This window comes from Oncorhynchus masou, chromosome 5, assembly GCF_036934945.1.
Source record: "Oncorhynchus masou masou isolate Uvic2021 chromosome 5, UVic_Omas_1.1, whole genome shotgun sequence".
In the NCBI taxonomy this organism is placed as follows: domain Eukaryota; kingdom Metazoa; phylum Chordata; class Actinopteri; order Salmoniformes; family Salmonidae; genus Oncorhynchus; species Oncorhynchus masou.
In genome coordinates, this window is record NC_088216.1 from 74,704,283 (window position 1) to 74,723,334 (window position 19,052).

At 43.7% G+C, this 19,052-nt stretch overlaps 1 protein-coding gene and 1 long non-coding RNA gene across 8 annotated transcripts in view; both read right to left on the minus strand.

Annotated features, from left to right (window-relative positions):
- The window catches only part of LOC135540236 (band 4.1-like protein 1), a 182,622-nt gene that overhangs the window by 85,905 nt on the left and 77,665 nt on the right, over nt 1-19,052 (minus strand). For all 7 annotated transcript variants that reach the window (XM_064966754.1, XM_064966758.1, XM_064966757.1 and 4 more), the window contains exons 2-3: nt 17,479-17,615; nt 17,105-17,272 (exon numbers count right to left, since the gene is read on the minus strand). In XM_064966754.1, the coding sequence (XP_064822826.1) occupies nt 17,105-17,272; nt 17,479-17,598 (288 nt within the window). In that variant the 5' untranslated portion in view covers nt 17,599-17,615. The remainder of the gene's footprint in view (nt 1-17,104; nt 17,273-17,478; nt 17,616-19,052) is intronic.
- Nucleotides 10,506-10,961, minus strand: LOC135527882 (uncharacterized). The gene is made up of 2 exons (XR_010453484.1): nt 10,902-10,961; nt 10,506-10,751 (listed from the first exon to the last, which is right to left on the minus strand). It is a non-coding gene; the product is annotated as an uncharacterized LOC135527882 (long non-coding RNA).

Sequence of the window (19,052 nt, forward strand, 5' to 3'; positions counted from 1 at the left end):
AATGTTGCATTATGTGAGTACCATAAATTACTTTGTTTTTGGTCACTTTACCTGAAAAATGGTGAGACACAGATAATCATAATACATTGTAAACAACTACCATGCATTCATGTGTCACTACATGCTGCTAGTACAAAAACATGGTATTTTTTCATTGTACTACATGATTCATTTTGTACCATGGTAGCTAGTACAATTTTAAGAAATAGAGTTTTTTGGTCACTGCCTTGGCAGGAAAATACCATTGTACTGGTGCAAATACTATTGTATTTTCCTGCCATGGTAGTACAATGAAAAAACTACCATGGTACTATCTTTTTTTTTTTGGTCAGTACCATGGCAGGAAAATACCATGGTATTGCAACAGTACCATGGTATTTTCCTGCTATGGTAGTGACCAAAAAATAGGGTTTCAAATCAAATCAAATCAAATTTATTTGTCACATACACATGGTTAGCAGATGTTAATGCGAGTGTAGCGAAATGCTTGTGCTTCTAGTCCCGACAATGCAGTAATAACCAACAAGTAATCTAACTACAATTCCTAAACTACTGTCTTATACACAGTGTAAGGGGATAAAGAATATGTACATAAGGATATATGAATGAGTGATGGTACAGAGCAGCATAGGCAAGATACAGTAGATGGTATCGAGTACAGTATATACATATGAGATGTATGTAAACAAAGTGGCATAGTTAAAGTGGCTAGTGATACATGTATTACATAAGGATGCAGTTGATGATATAGAGTACAGTATATACGTATGCATTGTTTAAAGTGGCTAGTGATATATTTACATCATTTCCCATCAATTCCCATTATTAAAGTGGCTGGAGTTGAGTCAGTGTCAGTGTGTTGGCAGCAGCCACTCAATGTTAGTGGTGGCTGTTTAACAGTCTGATGGCCTTGAGATAGAAGCTGTTTTTCAGTCTCTCGGTCCCAGCTTTGATGCACCTGTACTGACCTCGCCTTCTGGATGATAGCGGGGTGAACAGGCAGTGGCTCAGGTGGTTGATGTCCTTGATGATCTTTATGGCCTTCCTGTAACATCGGGTGGTGTAGGTGTCCTGGAGGGCAGGTAGTTTGCCCCCGGTGATGCGTTGTGCAGACCTCACTAACCTCTGGAGAGCCTTACGGTTGAGGGCGGAGCAGTTGCCGTACCAGGCGGTGATACAGGCCGCCAGGATGCTCTCGATTGTGCATCTGTAGAAGTTTGTGAGTGCTTTTGGTGACAAGCCACATTTTTTCAGCCTCCTGAGGTTGAAGAGGCGCTGCTGCGCCTTCTTCACGATGCTGTCTGTGTGAGTGGACCAGTTCAGTTTGTCTGTGATGTGTATGCCGAGGAACTTAAAACTTGCTACTCTCTCCACTACTGTTCCATCGATGTGGATAGGGGGGTGTTCCCTCTGCTGTTTCCTGAAGTCCACAATCATCTCCTTAGTTTTGTTGACGTTGAGTGTGAGGTTATTTTCCTGACACCACACTCCGAGGGCCCTCACCTTCTCCCTGTAGGCCGTCTCGTCGTTGTTGGTAATCAAGCCTACCACTGTTGTGTCGTCCGCAAACTTGATGATTGAGTTGGAGGCGTGCGTGGCCACGCAGTCGTGGGTGAACAGGGAGTACAGGAGAGGGCTCAGAACGCACCCTTGTGGGGCCCCAGTGTTGAGGATCAGCGGGGAGGAGATGTTGTTACCTACCCTCACCACCTGGGGGCGGCCCGTCAGGAAGTCCAGTACCCAGTTGCACAGGGCGGGGTCGAGACCCAGGGTCTCGAGCTTGATGACGAGCTTGGAGGGTACTATGGTGTTGAATGCCGAGCTGTAGTCGATGAACAGCATTCTCACATAGGTATTCCTCTTGTCCAGATGGGTTAGGGCAGTGTGCAGTGTGGTTGAGATTGTATCGTCTGTGGACCTATTTGAGCGGTAAGCAAATTGGAGTGGGTCTAGTGTGTCAGGTAGGGTGGAGGTGATATGGTCCTTGACTAGTCTCTCAAAGCACTTCATGATGACGGAAGTGAGTGCTACGGGGCGGTAGTCGTTTAGCTCAGTTACCTTAGCTTTCTTGGGAACAGGAACAATGGTGGCGCTCTTGAAGCATGTGGGAACAGCAGACTGGTATAGGGATTGATTGAATATGTCCGTAAACACACCAGCCAGCTGGTCTGCGCATGCTCTGAGGGCGCGGCTGGGGATGCCGTCTGGGCCTGCAGCCTTGCGAGGGTTAACACGTTTAAATGTTTTACCACCTCGGCTGCAGTGAAGGAGAGACCGCATTTTTCGGGTGCAGGCAGTGATAGTGGCACTGTATTGTCCTCAAAGCGGGCAAAAAGTTATTTAGTCTGCCTGGGAGCAAGACATCCTGGTCCGTGACTGGGCTGGATTTCTTCCTGTAGTCCGTGATTGACTGTAGACCCTGCCACATGCCTCTTGTGTCTGAGCCGTTGAATTGGGATTCTACTTTGTCTCTGTACTGACGCTTAGCTTGTTTGATAGCCTTACGGAGGGAATAGCTGCATTGTTTGTATTCAGTCATGTTACCAGACATGGTTAAGGTTAGGGCTAACCCTAACCCTATTTTTTTTCATTGTACTACCATGGTACATTTTTGCAATGGACTGCATGGTTTTGTTGACATGCACACATTTTTATTACCTGAATTATGTTTATTAGAGTGTCATGTAACTTCAAATGTATCAACACAACAGAATGTGTCTCTCCCCAACATCATCCCCAACCAGATAGGGAAGCCATCTTGACACCAGCTACTATCTATTGTTGTCTACAGACTATAACAGCTCTTCCCTTGAATGCTGTGTTACAGTCAGAATTCATCAAATACTTGACTTGGAAAATGAAAACAGAATTTTCGAGGAAGATTGCTTTCTGCATGATACGTGGTCCGAACAAACAGTGGATAGTCGAATGTCAGTCATATAACTGTATCCAAATGATTTACTTTCTGATCACATTCCTGGGAAGGAAAGACAGAATACGTGTGAAAATAGTTGTGAAGTTATTCAAATGTCCAAAGAAATTCAAGCCAAGAGAGTTGACTGATGGGGCGGCACTTTCGCAAATCATTCTAGCGATGTTATACCTTCATGTAACTTGAACAAAAATAGGGAAAAACGATTGTGTGTAATTTCAAATACACATTCGTACATAACAAAACATCACTCTGAAACCAGCACAGTAGCATGGTACCCTGGTCTGTAGATCCCAGAGTTCAGACTATGGGTGCTGCTGCACACACACACAGATACACACACGTTTTTCCCTTGGGGTCATAGCCAGCGAGCTGTGTGTGAACTGTGTGTGCTGCTCTCCAGGGAGCAAGCTTCTGTGCTGCTCACTGCTTGCTTTTCCTAGAGCCTGGTTTCCGTGGTGGCAGGCAGACAGAGCAAGTCGTTGCCAGGGAAACAGATGCAGATGTATGCTCCCTCCCTCTCTTTTTTTGTTCCTTTATATCTCAAGGCCAGAGCTGGAGGGAGTGTCTCCTTTGGCTCATTATGGTTGAAGAGATGGTGGGGCAAGACTCTGGAAGCACTTATGAACTCTTACTGTCACTCACCACAGTCCCCATGGTTGTGGAGCGAAGACATGGATGTGGTTGTGGGGTCTGTATGGAGTGGACTGTATGGCTTTAGCACGAGCTATTAAAAGCCCAGTGCAAGCCCAGTTTCACAGGAAAATGTGATTTTCCTGTGTTTTATATATATTTCCACTATGAGGTTGGAATAATACTGTAAAATTGTGAAAATAATGATGCCATTTTAGTGTAACCTATTTGAAAAGAACACCTGAAATGTCATCACCAGGAGGTAAATTTGTTAATAGACCAATAAGAAAGAGAGCTCTGAACCTCTCTGCCAACAGTTGGTTTTTGGATTTACCCTTCCCACTCAGACCACTCCCAGACCGTCCTAGCAAAATTCTTGCTTGAGAAATTGGTCTTTGCTAAGTAGCAATTTTTTTGATTATTTTTTTTGCCATTTTAATTTAAAACAATCCCAGTAAGGTACCTAATTGTTACCCAGAAATGATTTGATATTGATATTTTAAAGAACGGCTGCATTGGACCTTTAAAGATACAGTATGTATGGGCATGTTTAGGATCTTAATATGCAGTGACTAATACATTGAGGCGTTTCTCCATGGACACTCCCTTTAACAGTACAATTCATTTAACTCCACTTTGAGCACTTTCACAGCAAATGACAAGCGTTTTCTCTCAAAATAAACACAAGTAACACGCTTAAACCATTGCAAAGTGTACAAACAAACTCATTGTCAGAGTCACAGAGCATTTAAAAAAATAGATGGCTCCCAAAATAGCTCCATTCTACACAATAACAGAGTGCAGCTCATCCATGCATGACCTGGTAGAGTATACACCAGGGAACAGAGGAAAGGGGTGAGGGAAGTGTGGGAGTGCGTAGCCCCATCTACCCTCTCTCCACTGTGGCCCCTTGGGAGCCAGAGCCAAGCAGCCTTGACAAGACAGGCTAATTAACCCTTGGATGGGGCAACTCCTCCAGTGAGAATTGTCACAAAGGGGTGCCTGCCTTCCCTCAACACTATTATTATCAACTCCTGGAGCATGGAGGAGGTTTGATATGGCAGGCCTGACGTTCCAACCCACCAATTAAACACAGGAAGGGGTTCGGTGGGAGGCCAGGAGTGAGGTGAGGATAAACGTTATACTGCAGCAGCAGCAGCAGCAGGCATGAGTAAAAAGAGGGGGTTGATTTGTACATCATTTTGTAGCAATGAATGTAAGTACAAAAGGAAGCAAATGATACTTCTTTGCATAAAGGCTTTGAGAATCATATAATGTGGAGTTTTATTTCCAGTGCTGAGAACAACTTGAGTTGCTTGAGAGTATTTGAAATAAAGAAAATTGCGACATTTTCTTTTGAGAAAGATTGATAAAAGCAAGGGAAATGTTCTAGAGATTATTATATCAGAAACACACTCACATACCGGAAGTATCCTAAGGGCAGCTCACAATAACACAATATTCTAATTTCTACTTTACTGCACCTGGGTCGCAAAATTGAATGAGTATAGATTTCCCATTGTTCTGTCACTGGGTTTTGTTGAGGGATTTTATTGGGCAGAAGAGGGATGTCATTTTACCCTCAAATTGTACAATATTTCTGCTCTGTTATGTTGCATATCTATATATACAGGAGGCTTTCAGCCAAGCCTTAGCTTTTGATAATATATACTGAACAAAAATATAAACACAACATGTGAAGTGTTGGCCCCATATTTCATGAGCTGAAATAAAATATCCCAGAAATGTTCCATATGCACAAAAAGCTTATTTTTCTAATGTGTTGTGCACCTATTTGTTTACATTCCTGTAAGTGAGCATTTTTCCTTTGCCAAGATAATCCATCCACCTGACAGGTATGGTATATCAAGAAGCTGATTAAACAGCATCATTTCTATTATTAAAGCCAGCAGCATACCACCCTACATACCACTGCTGGCTTGCTTCTGAAGCTAAGCAGGTTTGGTTCTGGTCAGTCCCTGGATGGGAGACCAGATGCTGCTAGAAGTTGTGTTGGAGTGCCAGTAGGAGGCATTTTTTCCTCTGGTCTAAAAAATATCCCAATGCCTGAGGACAGTGATTGGGGAAACTGTTCTTGTATAGGATGCTGTCTTTCGGATGGGACGTTAAACGGGTGTACTGACTCTCTGCGGTCATTAAAGATCCCATGGCACTTATTGTAAGAGTAGGGGTGTTAACCCCGGTGTCCTGGCTAAATTCCCAATCTGGCCATCACGGTCACCTAATAATCCCCAGTTTACAATTGGTTCTTTCATCACTTCCCCCTGTAACTATTCCTCAGGTCGTTGCTGCAAATGAGAATGTGTTCTCAGTCAACTTACCTGGTAAAATAACAGATAAATTATTACACAGGTGCACCTTGTGCTTGGTACAATAAAAGGCCATTCTAAAATGTGCAGTTTTTTCACACAGCACAATGCCACAGATGTTTCAAGTTTTGAGGGAGTGCGCAATTGGCATGCTGACTGCAGGAATGTCCAAAAGAGCTGTTGCCAGAGAAGTGAATGTTCATTTCTCAACCATAAACTGCGTCAAATGTAGTTTTAGAGAATTAGGCAGTACATCCAACCGGCCTCACAACTGCAGACCACAACCCAGGACCTCCAGATCCGGCTTCACCTGCGGGGTCGTCTGGGGGAGGGCTGGTGCTGAGGACTATGTCTGTCTGTAATAACGTGCCTTTTGTTGGGAAAAAATGCCTTCTTTGCTTGCTCTTTCTCAACAATGCAGTCTTCAATATCAGTAGTACTGGTTGATAATAAACAGCTAGATGGTGCCGACACAGATGGTTGCCTCGCTTCAGGTCCTTAGAAAAGTATGCAGTTATTTGTTTTTTATGTATTGTTTCTGACATTGTTAGCCTAGAAAATCTCAAGTGTTATTACATACAACTGGGAAGAACTTTTGGATATAAAAGCGATGTCAACGTACCATCATTATGACCAGGAATACAACTTTCCCGAAGCGGATCCTTTGTTTGGACCTCCACCCTAGACATGCAATCTTATCCCAGCGGCCGACCCAAAACAACGCGGTCACCCTGGACATGCAATCTTATCCCAGAGGCAGATGGAGCAGCCTACTGGTCAGACTCAGAAGGCGAGCACACCATCCACCGCTTCCGCGCATATTTCTCGCCAATGTACAAGCTCTAGATAACAAGGTGGACGAAATTAGAGCACGAGTTGCCTTCACGGAAACATGGATTACTCTGGATATGTTGTCAGAGTCCATACAGCCACCCGGTTTCTTCACGCATCGCGCCGACAGAAACAAGCATCTCTCTGGTAAGAAGAAGGGTGTGGGTGTATGCCTTTATGATTAACGACTCATGGTGTAATCTCAACAACATACAAGAACTCAAGTCCTTTTGTTCACCCGACCTAGAATTCCTTACAATAAAATGCCGACCGCATTATCTTCCAAGCAAATTCTGACTACGCTGACTAGGTGAGCAAGTTTATTAGCAAGTGCATCGGAGATGTCATTCCCTATGTGACCATTAACACCCTCCCTAACCAGAAACCGTGGATTGATGGTAGCATTCGCGCAAACTGAACTAAATGACTATCGCCCCATTGCGCTCACTTCTGTCATCATAAAGTGCTTTCAGAGACTAGTCAAGGATCATATCACCTCCCCCCTACTTGAAACCCTAGACCCACTCCAATTTGCTTACCGCCCCAATAGGTCCACTGACGATGCAATTGTCATCACACTGTACACTGCCCTATCCCATCTGGACAAGAGGAATACCTACAGTATGTAAAAACGCTGTTCATTGACTACAGCTCAGCATTTAACACCATAGTGCACTCCAAACTCGTCATTAAGCCCGAGACCCTGGGTCTGTGCAACTGGGCCCTGGACTTTGACGGGCCATGCCCAGGTGGTGAAGGTAGAAAACAACATCTCCACCCGCTGATCCACAACACTGAGGCCCCACAAGGGTGCGTTATCAGCCCTCTCCTGTACTCCCTGTTCACCCATGACTGCGTAGCCATGCACGCTTCCATCTCAATCATCAAGTTTGCAGATGATACTACAGTGGTAGGCCTGATTACCAACAACGTCGAGACGGGAGGAGGTGAGGGCCCTGGGACTGTGGTGTCAGGAAAATAACCTCTCACTCAACATCAACAAAACAAAGGAGATGATCGTGGACTTCAGGAAACAGCAGAGGGAACACTCCCCCATCCAGATCGACAGGACAGTAATGGAGTAGGTAGAAAGTTTTAAGTAACTCGGCGTACAAATCACAGACAAACTGAAATGGTCCACCAAACTGAATTTTTTAAATGTTTATTTCATCTTTATTTAACCAGGTAGGCCAGTTGAGAACAAGTTCTCATTTACAACTGTGACCTGGCCAAGATAAAGCAAAGCAGTGCGACAAAAACAACACAGAGTTACACATAAGAAAATGTACAGTCAATAACACAATAGAAAAGTCTATTTACAGTGTGTGCAAATGTAGAATACTAGGGAGGTAGGCAAGTAGAGATACTGGGGTACAAAAGAGCAAGAGAGTAAGTAATAATATGGGGATGAGGTAGTTGGGTGTGCTATTTACAGATTGGCTGTGTACAGGTACAGTGATCGGTAAGCTGCTTGACAGCTGATGCTTAAAGTTAGAGAGGGAGATATGTCTCCAGCTTCAGTGGCACTGCACTGCAATTCATTCCAGTCATTGGCAGCAGAGAACTGGAAGGAAAGGCGGCCAAAGGAAATGTTGGCTTTGGGGATGACCAGTGAAATATAACTGCTGGAACGCATGCTATGGGTGTTGCTATGGTGACCAGTGAGCTGAGATAAGGTGGGGTTTTACCTAGCAAAGACTTATATATGACCTGGAGCCAGTTGGTTTGGCGAAGAATTTGTAGCGAGGGCCAGCCAACAAGAGCATACAGGTCGCAGTGGTGGGTAGTATATGGGGCTTTGGTGACAAAACAAATGGCACTGTGATAGACTACATCCAGTATGCTGAGTAGATTGTTGCGGGCTATTTTGTAAATTACATCACCGAAATCAAGGATCTGTAGGCTAGTCAGTTTTACAAGGGTGTGTTTGGCAGCATGAGTGAAGGAGGCTTTGTTGCGAAATAGGAAGCCGATTCTAGATTTAATTTTGTATTGGAGATGCTTAATGTGAGAATGGAAGGAGAGTTTACAGTCTAACCAGACACCTAAGTATTTTTAGTTGTCCACATATTCTAGGTGAGAACCGTCCACCATAGTGATGCTAGTCGGGCGGGATGGTGTGGGCAGCAATCAGTTGAAGAGCATGCATTTAGTTTTACTAGCATTTATAAGCAGTTGGGGGCCACGGAAGGAGTGTCGTATGGCGTTGAAGCTCGTTTGGAGGTTTGTTGGCACAGTGTCCAAAGAAGGGCCAGGTGTATACAGAATGGTGTCGTCTGCATAGAGGTGGATCAGAGAATCACCAGCAGTAAGATTGACATCATTGATATATACAGAGAAAAGAGTCGGCCCTAGAATTGCACCCTGTGGCACCCCCATAGAGACTGCCAGTGGGCCGTACAACAGGCCCTCCGATTTGACACACTGAACTCTTTCTGAGAAGTAGTTGGTGAACCAGGCAAGGCAGTCAATTGAGAAGCCAAGGCTATTGAGTCTGCCGATGCGGAGATTCACAGAGTCGAAAGCCTTGGCCAGGTCGATGAAGATGACTGCACAGTACTGTATTTTTTTCTATGGCAGTCATAATATCGTTTAGGACCTTGAGCATGGCTGAGGTGCACCCATGACCAATTCGGAAACCAGATTGCAGCATAGTGGAGAAGGTACGGTGCGATTCGAAATGGTTGGTGATCTGTTTATTAACTTGGCTTTCGAAGATTTTAGAAAAGTAGGGCAAGATGGATATAGTTCTTTAATAGTTTGGGTCTAGAGTGTCTCCCCCTTTGAAGAGGGGTTGACCGCGGCAACTTTCCAATCTTTGTGGATGTCAGGCGATATGGAAGAGAGGTTTGGCGGATAATTTTAGAAAGAGGGGGTCCAGAATGTCTAGCCCAGCTGATTTGTAGGGATCCAGATTTTGCAGCTCTTTCAGAACATCAGCTGCCTGGATTTGGGTGAAGGAGAAGTGTGTGGGGGTGGGGAGGGGGGTTGGACAAGTTGCTGCAGGGGTGCTGAGATGTTGGCCGGGGTAGAGGTAGCCAGGTGGAAAGCATGGCCAGCTGTGGAAAATGCTGATTGAAATGATTGATTATCGTAGATTTATTGGTGGTGACAGTGTTTCCTAGCCTCAGTGCAGTGCAGAAAATAATACTTATTTTCCACCATAATTTGCAAATAAATTAATTAAAAATCCTACAATGTGATTTTCTGGATTTTATTTCCTCATTTTGTCTGTCATAGCTGAAGTGTACCTACGATGAAAATTACAGGCCTCTCTCATCTTTTTAAGTGGGAGAACTTGCACAATTGGTGTCTGACGAAATACTTTTTTTGCCCCACTGTACAAGAGACGTGTCACGACTCCGACCGAAGGCGGCTCCCCTTCCCATTCGGGTGGCGCTCGGCGGTCGTCGTCGCCGGCCTACTAGCTGCCACTGATTCTTTTCTCGCCCTCCTTATGTGTTTATTGAGTACACCTGTTTTGAGTTAGTTGCAATTAGTGAGGCTTTAATAGTCAGCCGGCCCGCCTGGTTCTTTGTGCGGGATTGATTATTGTAACCCTGGTGTTTGCATTTGATGTACGTGTTCGTGTAGTTTGTGCTAGACTGTTTTCTTTCCCTGTGTCTCGGGCATTTTGTTTGAGCAACCGAAAATGGGGTGACCGTAGTTCACCGTGTGTGCATTAAAGAAGCACTTTATTGAACTCTGCTTTCCTGCATCTGATTTCACCCTCACGACACCCAGGACCTTACAGAATCCCGCACCGAGACCTACAGGTGATCAGTACAACAACAACCGAGACATTTAATCAGGAACAGACATGAAACAAGACAGGAACAGTGTCAGCACAAGGGTATACAAGGACATGTGACAATCAATGCTGGAGCTGGGAACCAAACAGATATAGGTGAGGTAATAATCCAATAATCGCTGATGTGCGTGCTGGAGGGAAGGCAGGTGTGCGTAATGCTGAGGAGCCTGGCGCTCGCCAGGGAGGGGGAGCTGGAGCAGGTGTGACAGTAGGCCTATAGGGAAGATAGACAATATGGAGATGTTCATATTGAAACATAATATATATTTTTTTAGTTCCTAACTTGTTTGGTAAGATTAGTACAGATTTTCTCAGGGGAATCCACATGGGGCCTGACTCCAAGTTTGGGAACCACTGTACTAACCTCTCCCTCTGCTTGCTTCCTCTCTCTGTCTCCTCTGCTTCCTCCTCCTTTTTGTTTGCGCATTTAGTACAGTAATCCAAATTCATGACGCGTGATCACTAGGAGCAGACGAAAAGTCCAAAAGTTCCGTTACAGTTTGTAGAAACGTCAAACGATGTATAGAATCAATCTTTAGGATGTTTTTAACATAAATCTTCAATACTGTTCCAACCTGAGAATTCCTTTGTCTTCAGAATTGCAATGGAACTCAAGCTAACTCTCACGTGAACGAGCGTGGCCAGCTCGTGGCTCTCTGGCAGACCTCTGACTCATTCCCCTCTCATCCGCTCCCACTTTACAGTAGAAGCATCAAACAAGGTTCTAAAGACTGTTGACATCTAGTGGAAGCCTTAGAAAGTGCAATATGACCAATATCCCACTGTATGTTCAATAGGCAATGAGTTGAAAACCTACAAACCTCAGATTTCCCACTTCCTGGTTGGATTTTTTCTCAGGTTTTTGCCTGCCATATAAGTTATGTTATACTCACAGACATCAGTCAAACAGTTTTAGAGACTTCAGAGTGTTTGCTATCCAAATATACTAATAATATGCATATCTTAGCTTCTGGGATTGAGTAGCAGGCAGTTTACTCTGGGCACCTTATTCATCCAAGCTACTCAATACTGCCCCCAGCCATAAGAAGTTTTAATAATGTTTACATATCCTACATTACTCATCTCATATGTATACACTGTATTCTACACCATCTACTGCATCTATGCCGCACTGTACTCCATCTGTAACGGCTGTTTGAAGAAGAGGACCAAGGTGCATCATGGTACATGTTCATGATTTTTTATAAACTGAACACTAGAACAAAAAATAACGAAGCGGACCAAACGAAACAGTTCTGTCTGGTGCAGACACACAAAACAGAAAATAACTACCCACAAAACACAGGTGGGAAAAGGCTACCTAAGTATGGTTCTCAATCAGAGACAACGATAGACAGCTGCCTCTGACTGAGAACCACACCCGGCCAAACACACAGAAATAGAAAACACAGAACACAAAACATAGAATGCCCACCCCAACCCACGCCCTGACTGAACCAAAATAAACACATAAAAGGGATCTCCAAGGTCAGGGCGTGACACCATCGCTCATCCATATATTTATATGTACATTTTCTTATTCATCCCTTTACATGTGTGTGTATTTGTGTGTATAAGGTAGTTGTTGTTGTTAATTTGTTAGATTACTTGATAGATCTAACTGCACAGTCAGAACTAGAAGCACAAGCATTTCGCTACACTCGCATTAACATCTGCTAACCGTGTGTATGTGATAATAAAATGTAATTTGATTTTTACTATAACATTTTTAAGTCAAGTAGAACGAAAACACTAGAAATATAAATAAAAAAAGAGCACGAGAATGTAAGTCAGTTATATTCTATACAGGGTCAAGAACATATTTCAATGTGTAGGGATACTGGAGTGGTAGGGTTAGATATGCATAGGGGTAAGGTGACTAGGCATCAGGATACATGATAAACAGAGTAGCAGTCATGTATACTGTATAATAATTGCATGTGTGTGTGTGTGTGTAGAGTTAGTATGAATGTGTGTGCGCCTTGTGTGTGGGTTGGTTCTTCTATCTATCTTCTACCTAAGGATAGCAAAACAAGGAAAATTCTCTGTTGTGGGAACATTTCCCACATCCCCATGAGGACAAAGGCTATTTTAAGCTGAGGGGTTAGATTTAGGGTTAGGGTTACAATTAGGGTTAGGCTAAGGGGTTAGAGGTTAGGTTTAGGAGTTAGGTTTGAGGTTTGGGTTACGGGTTAGGTGAAGGAAAAATAGTATTTTGAATGGAAATACAGTTTAGATCCCCATGAGGATAGAAGAACATAATGTGTGTGTGTTAGAGTTTCAGTATGTGGTGAGTGTGCATAAATAAATATACAATCGAACGGTCAAAGCAGATAGCCCGTGTAGCCATTTTGTTAGCAATTTAGCAGTCTTGTAGCTTGAGGATAGAAGCTGTTCAGGAGCCTGTTGGTGTCAGACTTGATGCTCTGGTACCACTTGTTATGCGGAAGCAGAGAGAACCGTCTTTGTCTTGGGTCACTAGTCTTTAACCTTTTTAGCATGAGATCTACTTTTCTAGCTTTCAAATAGGCACATTCTTCTCTTCTCCTGTCCCCTGCAACTCTCAAAGTAGTGCTCTATATTTTCTGTCAATATACCTGGTAAAATAATGGTTCATAAACAACCTTATCAATCTACGATTTTTTCTCTCCAAATTGTGTTTTATATTTTCCACAAATATGTTCTCAGTTTAATATTTCATTATTTTGATTTACAATTACAATTGTTCATAGAGAAACAAAGACATTGGATGTTCTGAGTCCATGTCAATCCTTAAACCTGAAATAAAGGTCTGAATTAAAATAACACATTTTTACATTTGAGTGTAATTCTCCTTTAATTGCCATCTAGCGAGTGAGGAATGTGCTGTCCAATGTGCCGGTCTAGCAATGGCTCTGTACTGCTGCTGCTCATTTCATGGCAAAGTTTGCATACAGCAAATAATAGATACAAATGATATATTTACTCATGATATTCTTCTGCCAGGTAAGCCTACTTTGCAGTTAACTTTTAATTGAGAAGGTTTTTGGGAAAGTACTTCTGTCAACCCACAAAATGGTTATCATATCAAATGGCTACACACAGAGTGCTAGACAGACGCACGCACTACACAGACAGGGTCCCAAGCTTGGTGACGAACTTGGATGGGACTATGGTGAATCCAATGCTTCACATAGGTATTTGTCTTATCTAGGTGTGTGATGGCAGTGTGGAGTGCAATTGATGATGTGTCTGGGATGATGTGTGTCATAAACAGCCTTTCAAAGCACTTCATGATTACAGATGTGAGTGCTACAGGGTGCTAGTCATTGTGGAAGGTAGCCTTAGAGCTCTTGGGAACATGAATGATGGTGGTCAGCTTGACAAATGTATGGATTACAGACTTGGACAAGGAGAGGTTGAAAATGAATGTGAATATGCCTGCCGGCTGTTCTGCGCATTCTCTGAGAACGCGCCCTGGAATACCGTTCAGCCCGTGGCCTTACCAGTGTTGACCTGATTAAAAACCTTACCTCAAGTTGGCCTCAGAGAGCGAGATCACCCAGTCCCCTGCGTCAGAGGGGGCCCTCATGCACGGCTCTGTGTTGTTTTTTTCAAAGTGTGCATAAAATGCATTGAGTACGTCGGGGCAGATCATGGCTGGGTCTTCCTTTGTAATCCGTAATGGACTGTAGTCCCTGCCACATTCAGCGGGCAGCGGAGCCTGTAATAGGATTCCACCTTGTTCCTATATTGTCATTTTGCTTGTTTGATGGTTCTTATTGTGCTTGTTTGTGCCCCCAGCCTTAGCCTTGGGATTGGCTGCGGTAGCCTGTGTGTGCGGTAGCCCTGTCCTTAGGCTTAGCGCCAACCTCTGTGTTAATCCAGGGCTTTTGATTGGGGAAGCAGTGATCCTTCACTGTGGGGACAATGATGGCAATGTATTTCCAAATGAAGCCAGTGATGGACGTGGTTAGCTCATCAATGCTATCGGCGGAGTCCCTGAACATATTCCAGTCAGCGCTAGGAAAGCAGTCTTGTAGCATATCCTCTGATTCAGAGGACCATATCGGAGCAACGGAGCATGTCATGGGTACTTCCTGTTTGAGCTTTTGCTTGTAGACAGGAAGCAGGAGTATATAGTCATGATGTCACGCCTTGGTCTTAGTATTTTGTGTTTTCGTTAATTAGTTGGTCAGGCCAGGGTGTGACATGGGTTTATTGTTTGTTGTAATTCTTAGTGGGGTTTTTTAGTTATTGGGATTGTGGCTGATTAGAGGTGTGTGTTGCATAGGTTTGGCTGCCTGAGGCGGTTCTCAATCAGAGTCAGGTGATTCTCGTTGTCTCTGATTGGGAACCGTATTTAGGTAGCCTGAGTTTCACTTTGTATTTCGTGGGTGATTGTTCCTGTCTCTGTGTTAGTGTTCACCAGACAGGCTGTATAGGTTTTTCACGTTCCGTTTGTTGTTTTTGTTATTTCATGTATCGTCATTTGTTCTATTAAAAACATGAGTAACCAACACGCTGCATTTCGGTCCGACTCTCTTTCGACAAACGAAGAACACCGTTACACATGATCTAATTTGCAAGAAGGGGGGGATGAGAGAGGGCCTTGTTTGCTTGCTTGTGGATAGCGTAACAGTGGTCTAGGACTTTATCGCCCCTAGTGGAGAAGGAGATGTGTTGATGTGTTGGGCATTATGTGACTGAATGATGGGGAATTAAAAGGAAAGCAGCCTCCGGGGTTCATGCTTGTTGGGTTCATGCTTGTTTATAGCCTCGTACAGTTCGTTAAGTGCCATCTTGTTAATTTTCTTGTCTTGAGATGGAATATATACAGCAGTCACGATAACAGAAACTCTCTCGGGAGGTAGAAGAGTTGGTATTTGACCATCAGGTATTCCAAGACGGGTGAACAATTGGTCGAGACTTCCACTGTGCTAGTCAGCACACCATTTCCTTGAATCCTTTGAGTTGGATAGCCATGGGGGGTTTCTTGTCCGAAAGTTATGTTTCAGAAAAGCAGAGAATATTGCAGTTACGAGAGTCCCATTGATAGCAAATCCATGATTGGCGTTAATCCATTTTAATTATGAAAAGACATTGGCCAATAGAACTGAGAGAAGAGGTGGCCGGTTTTCCCTTCGCCTTAATCTTGGCAGGGCTCCCCCTCTCCTGCCTCTTTTTCTCTGGCGTTTCCTCTTAGATAGCCCAACACCTGGGTCTGAATTAGGCAATGAGCCTAGGGCAATAAAGTCAAAGTTGAAGCCGGAATTGAAGTCAGTAACTGCCATTCTCATTTGTTCTGGTCAATAATAGTTATAGTGTCTACATTTTGTGCAAAAAGGTAAACATCAAACAAATCACAAAATAGTAAAGTTGGGTATACACTCCCAACAAGGAGTACTATAGACACACACACACAAAAGGTTTAATTTATATTTTGTTTGTCCATTCTGTGAGACATTCAATTTGTGATTTTGCATGCAAATGGAACATCCATAATGCTGGAATCGCCCATATCTAGCTATGTTTAGGAGGGGCAATGGAAGAGGAGCGTGGCACAGCCTGCCAGGTTAGCACAGATTGGCCAGGGAGAGGAGACTTACATCCACCATCCCAAACACACAGGGAGGGAGGGAGGGAGGGAGGGAGGGAGGGAGGGAGGGAGGGAGGGAGGGAGGGGGAGGGAGGGAGGGAGGGAGTCAGACAGACAGACAGACAGACAGACAGACAGACAGACAGACAGACAGACAGACAGACAGACAGACAGACAGACAGACAGACAGACAGACAGACAGACAGACACTCCTTGTTATGCATCACAAAACAGTCCCTGAAGCATGGTGATGAAGCCATACAGTATATGCATTACTAGCTACCATTAGAAGACACAAGACAGCAACAGTATAGTGCTCTTGCCAATAAATACAGGTTTCTCCATCTCTAAGAGTTCACACATCACTCCTTCAACAAAGGGTGCTTCTCTTGACCCATTTTCTAACTGAATACAGTGAGCATTCCCTTCCATCACAAAGCATTGCCTACCACCATGAAGCATTCCCTTCCATCACAAAGCATTGCCTACCACCATGAAGCATTCCCTGCCATCGTAAAGATGTGTCCTGTTTGGTGATGGTGCTGTAATACCAGGCATTTTAAGCGGGTGAGCCTGCTTTTCCTCCACTATATTCTATGTGTCACTTATTCTAATGACTGGAATCTGTGTCTGTGGCAGAGAATGTGTAACCTTGCATTGGCCTTTCCGTGTGGGGAGCTTCACAGTGGAGCTGCTACACCACACACACCATTACACCACGCATGACGCCCTCTCTTTCATCTGCTTTATAACGGCCTTATCTGCACTCAGCAGCTTCATAACATACAGTAAACACAAAAAAGACACAATGTTCCAAAGTAAAGGAACTAGTTGCATCTGCTGGTGGAGCCAAAAGGACAAAAATAATACAATTAGAGGAACATTTCTCACTGTTATATTTTTTGACTGGTTCATTCAAACCCATTCTGGATGTAACCTCCAACATGGTTCTGTTCAGGGATGAAATTCTTCCTTTTATCAATGCTTACCTCAATCCCTGCCTCATAGTCAGAGGTGTCCAGTAGGGTGACCTTGAAGGGAACAGTCTTTGGCCGTTTGGAAGTCTTCTGGGGGGACTTGGGGGTCTTGCTTGGGGTGGTCTTTTCTGACACGTCGTCTATTTCCCTGTGGTCGTCGATCAGTTTGGAGTCCTGGTCCTTTGCATAGGGACAGTCATAGTCACAGGTGAAATTCATAGTCACAGGTGAAATTGACAATAAATGGATGTCTATTATAATTATGGCCACTAAACATGTGCAAATATCTGTCAATGGTTGATGTAGGACGAGATTGTGTGTGGTCTAACCAGGAAAAACACAAGGCCCTAATTGTGGTATAGATTGAACTTCCTCTGCTCTCCTACCTGTTTGGCCATCTTTGCGTCTAAAGCCGAGTCCTGCATGCCTGTTGCTGCCCCCTTCTGCCAGGAGGACTCTTCGGCTGCCTTCTTCACCTGTGACTCAGAGCCAAGCTCTGTTGGCATAGCAACCTCTCTTTAACCTGGAAGGAAATAACACAAAAAAAAACGTTTTAGTCTAATTCTTAGTCTTATCAATATGAAAGTAAAGTGGCCTGCATGATACAAAAAGAGAGTTTGCTAAACAGTAGGTGGTGCCAAGATGGTGCCAATACCACCTAGGTACTCCTCAGGCAGTAGTGATGGCAAGGCATGACATAGCAAGATTGCATTTCAAAATGGCATATGTTAATGTGATTCATCTCTTGTGGTAGCAGTTATTCCCTTGCCTCCAGAGCCATATACAGCAATCACAGAGTGTGTGACAGATAACCAGTACTGCATGTGGTAGCAGTGAAAGAACCCCAACCTCATTCAATAAGAAACTACTGCCAGGAGCACAGCATCACTGTTAGTTCTGCTTCCTGTGATGACTGGCCGCTGAAAACCGCCTTGTCGTCAAGGACACTCACTTTATTTCAGGAATCTCTCAAATCAGACAATCCATATTTTATTTAAGCAAGCAGCACTTCAGCAGTTGAGACGATAATCACAGAGATGGTCCTGTAATTAATTTAGCTGCAGGCAAGATCATGGACTGAATATTATTAGCTCTGATAGTCACTGGTAATTTCAACAGCATTATGATTCTGAGCATATAGAATTGAACAGTGAGAAATCCTCACCATAGAGTAATAGTGGTAATTACCCAATCATAATGAGTAAATCATAATCATAAAATAATAAAAATATGAAGTAAAAGTAAGTCACATAGAATTACATATAGAATTGATAAGATACGATGCATTTGGAAAGTATTCAGACCCCCTGACTTTTTCTACATTTTGCTATGTTACAGCCTTATTCAAAATGTACTAAATTGTATTTTTTCCTCGTCAATCTACACCCTATGATGAAAAAGCGAAAACAGGTTTTTAGACATTTTTGCAAATATATAAAAAATAAAAAACAGAAATATTTTATTTACATAGGTATTCAGACCCTTTGCTATGAGACTTGAAATTGAACTCAGGTGACTCCTGTTTCCATTGATCATCCTTGAGACCTTCTACAACTGCATTGGAGTCCACCTGTGGTAAATGCAATTGACTGGACATGATTTTGGAAGGCATACACCTATCTGTATAAGGCCCCACAGTTGACAGTGCATGTCAGAGAAAACAACAAGCCATGAGGTCGAAGGAATTGTCCTTAGAGCTCAGAGACAGGATTGTGCCGAGGCACAGATCTGGGGAAGGGTACCAAAACATTTCTGCAGCATTGAAAATCCCCAAGAACATAGTGGCCTCCATCATTCTTAAATGGAAGAAGTTTGCAACCACCAAGACTCTTTCTAGAGATGGCCGCCCAGCCAAATTGAGCAATCGGGGGAGAAGGGCTGTTTTTCAGCGGCAGACACTGGGAGACTAGTCAGGATTGACGGAACGATGAACAGAGAAAAGTACAGCGAGATCCTTGAT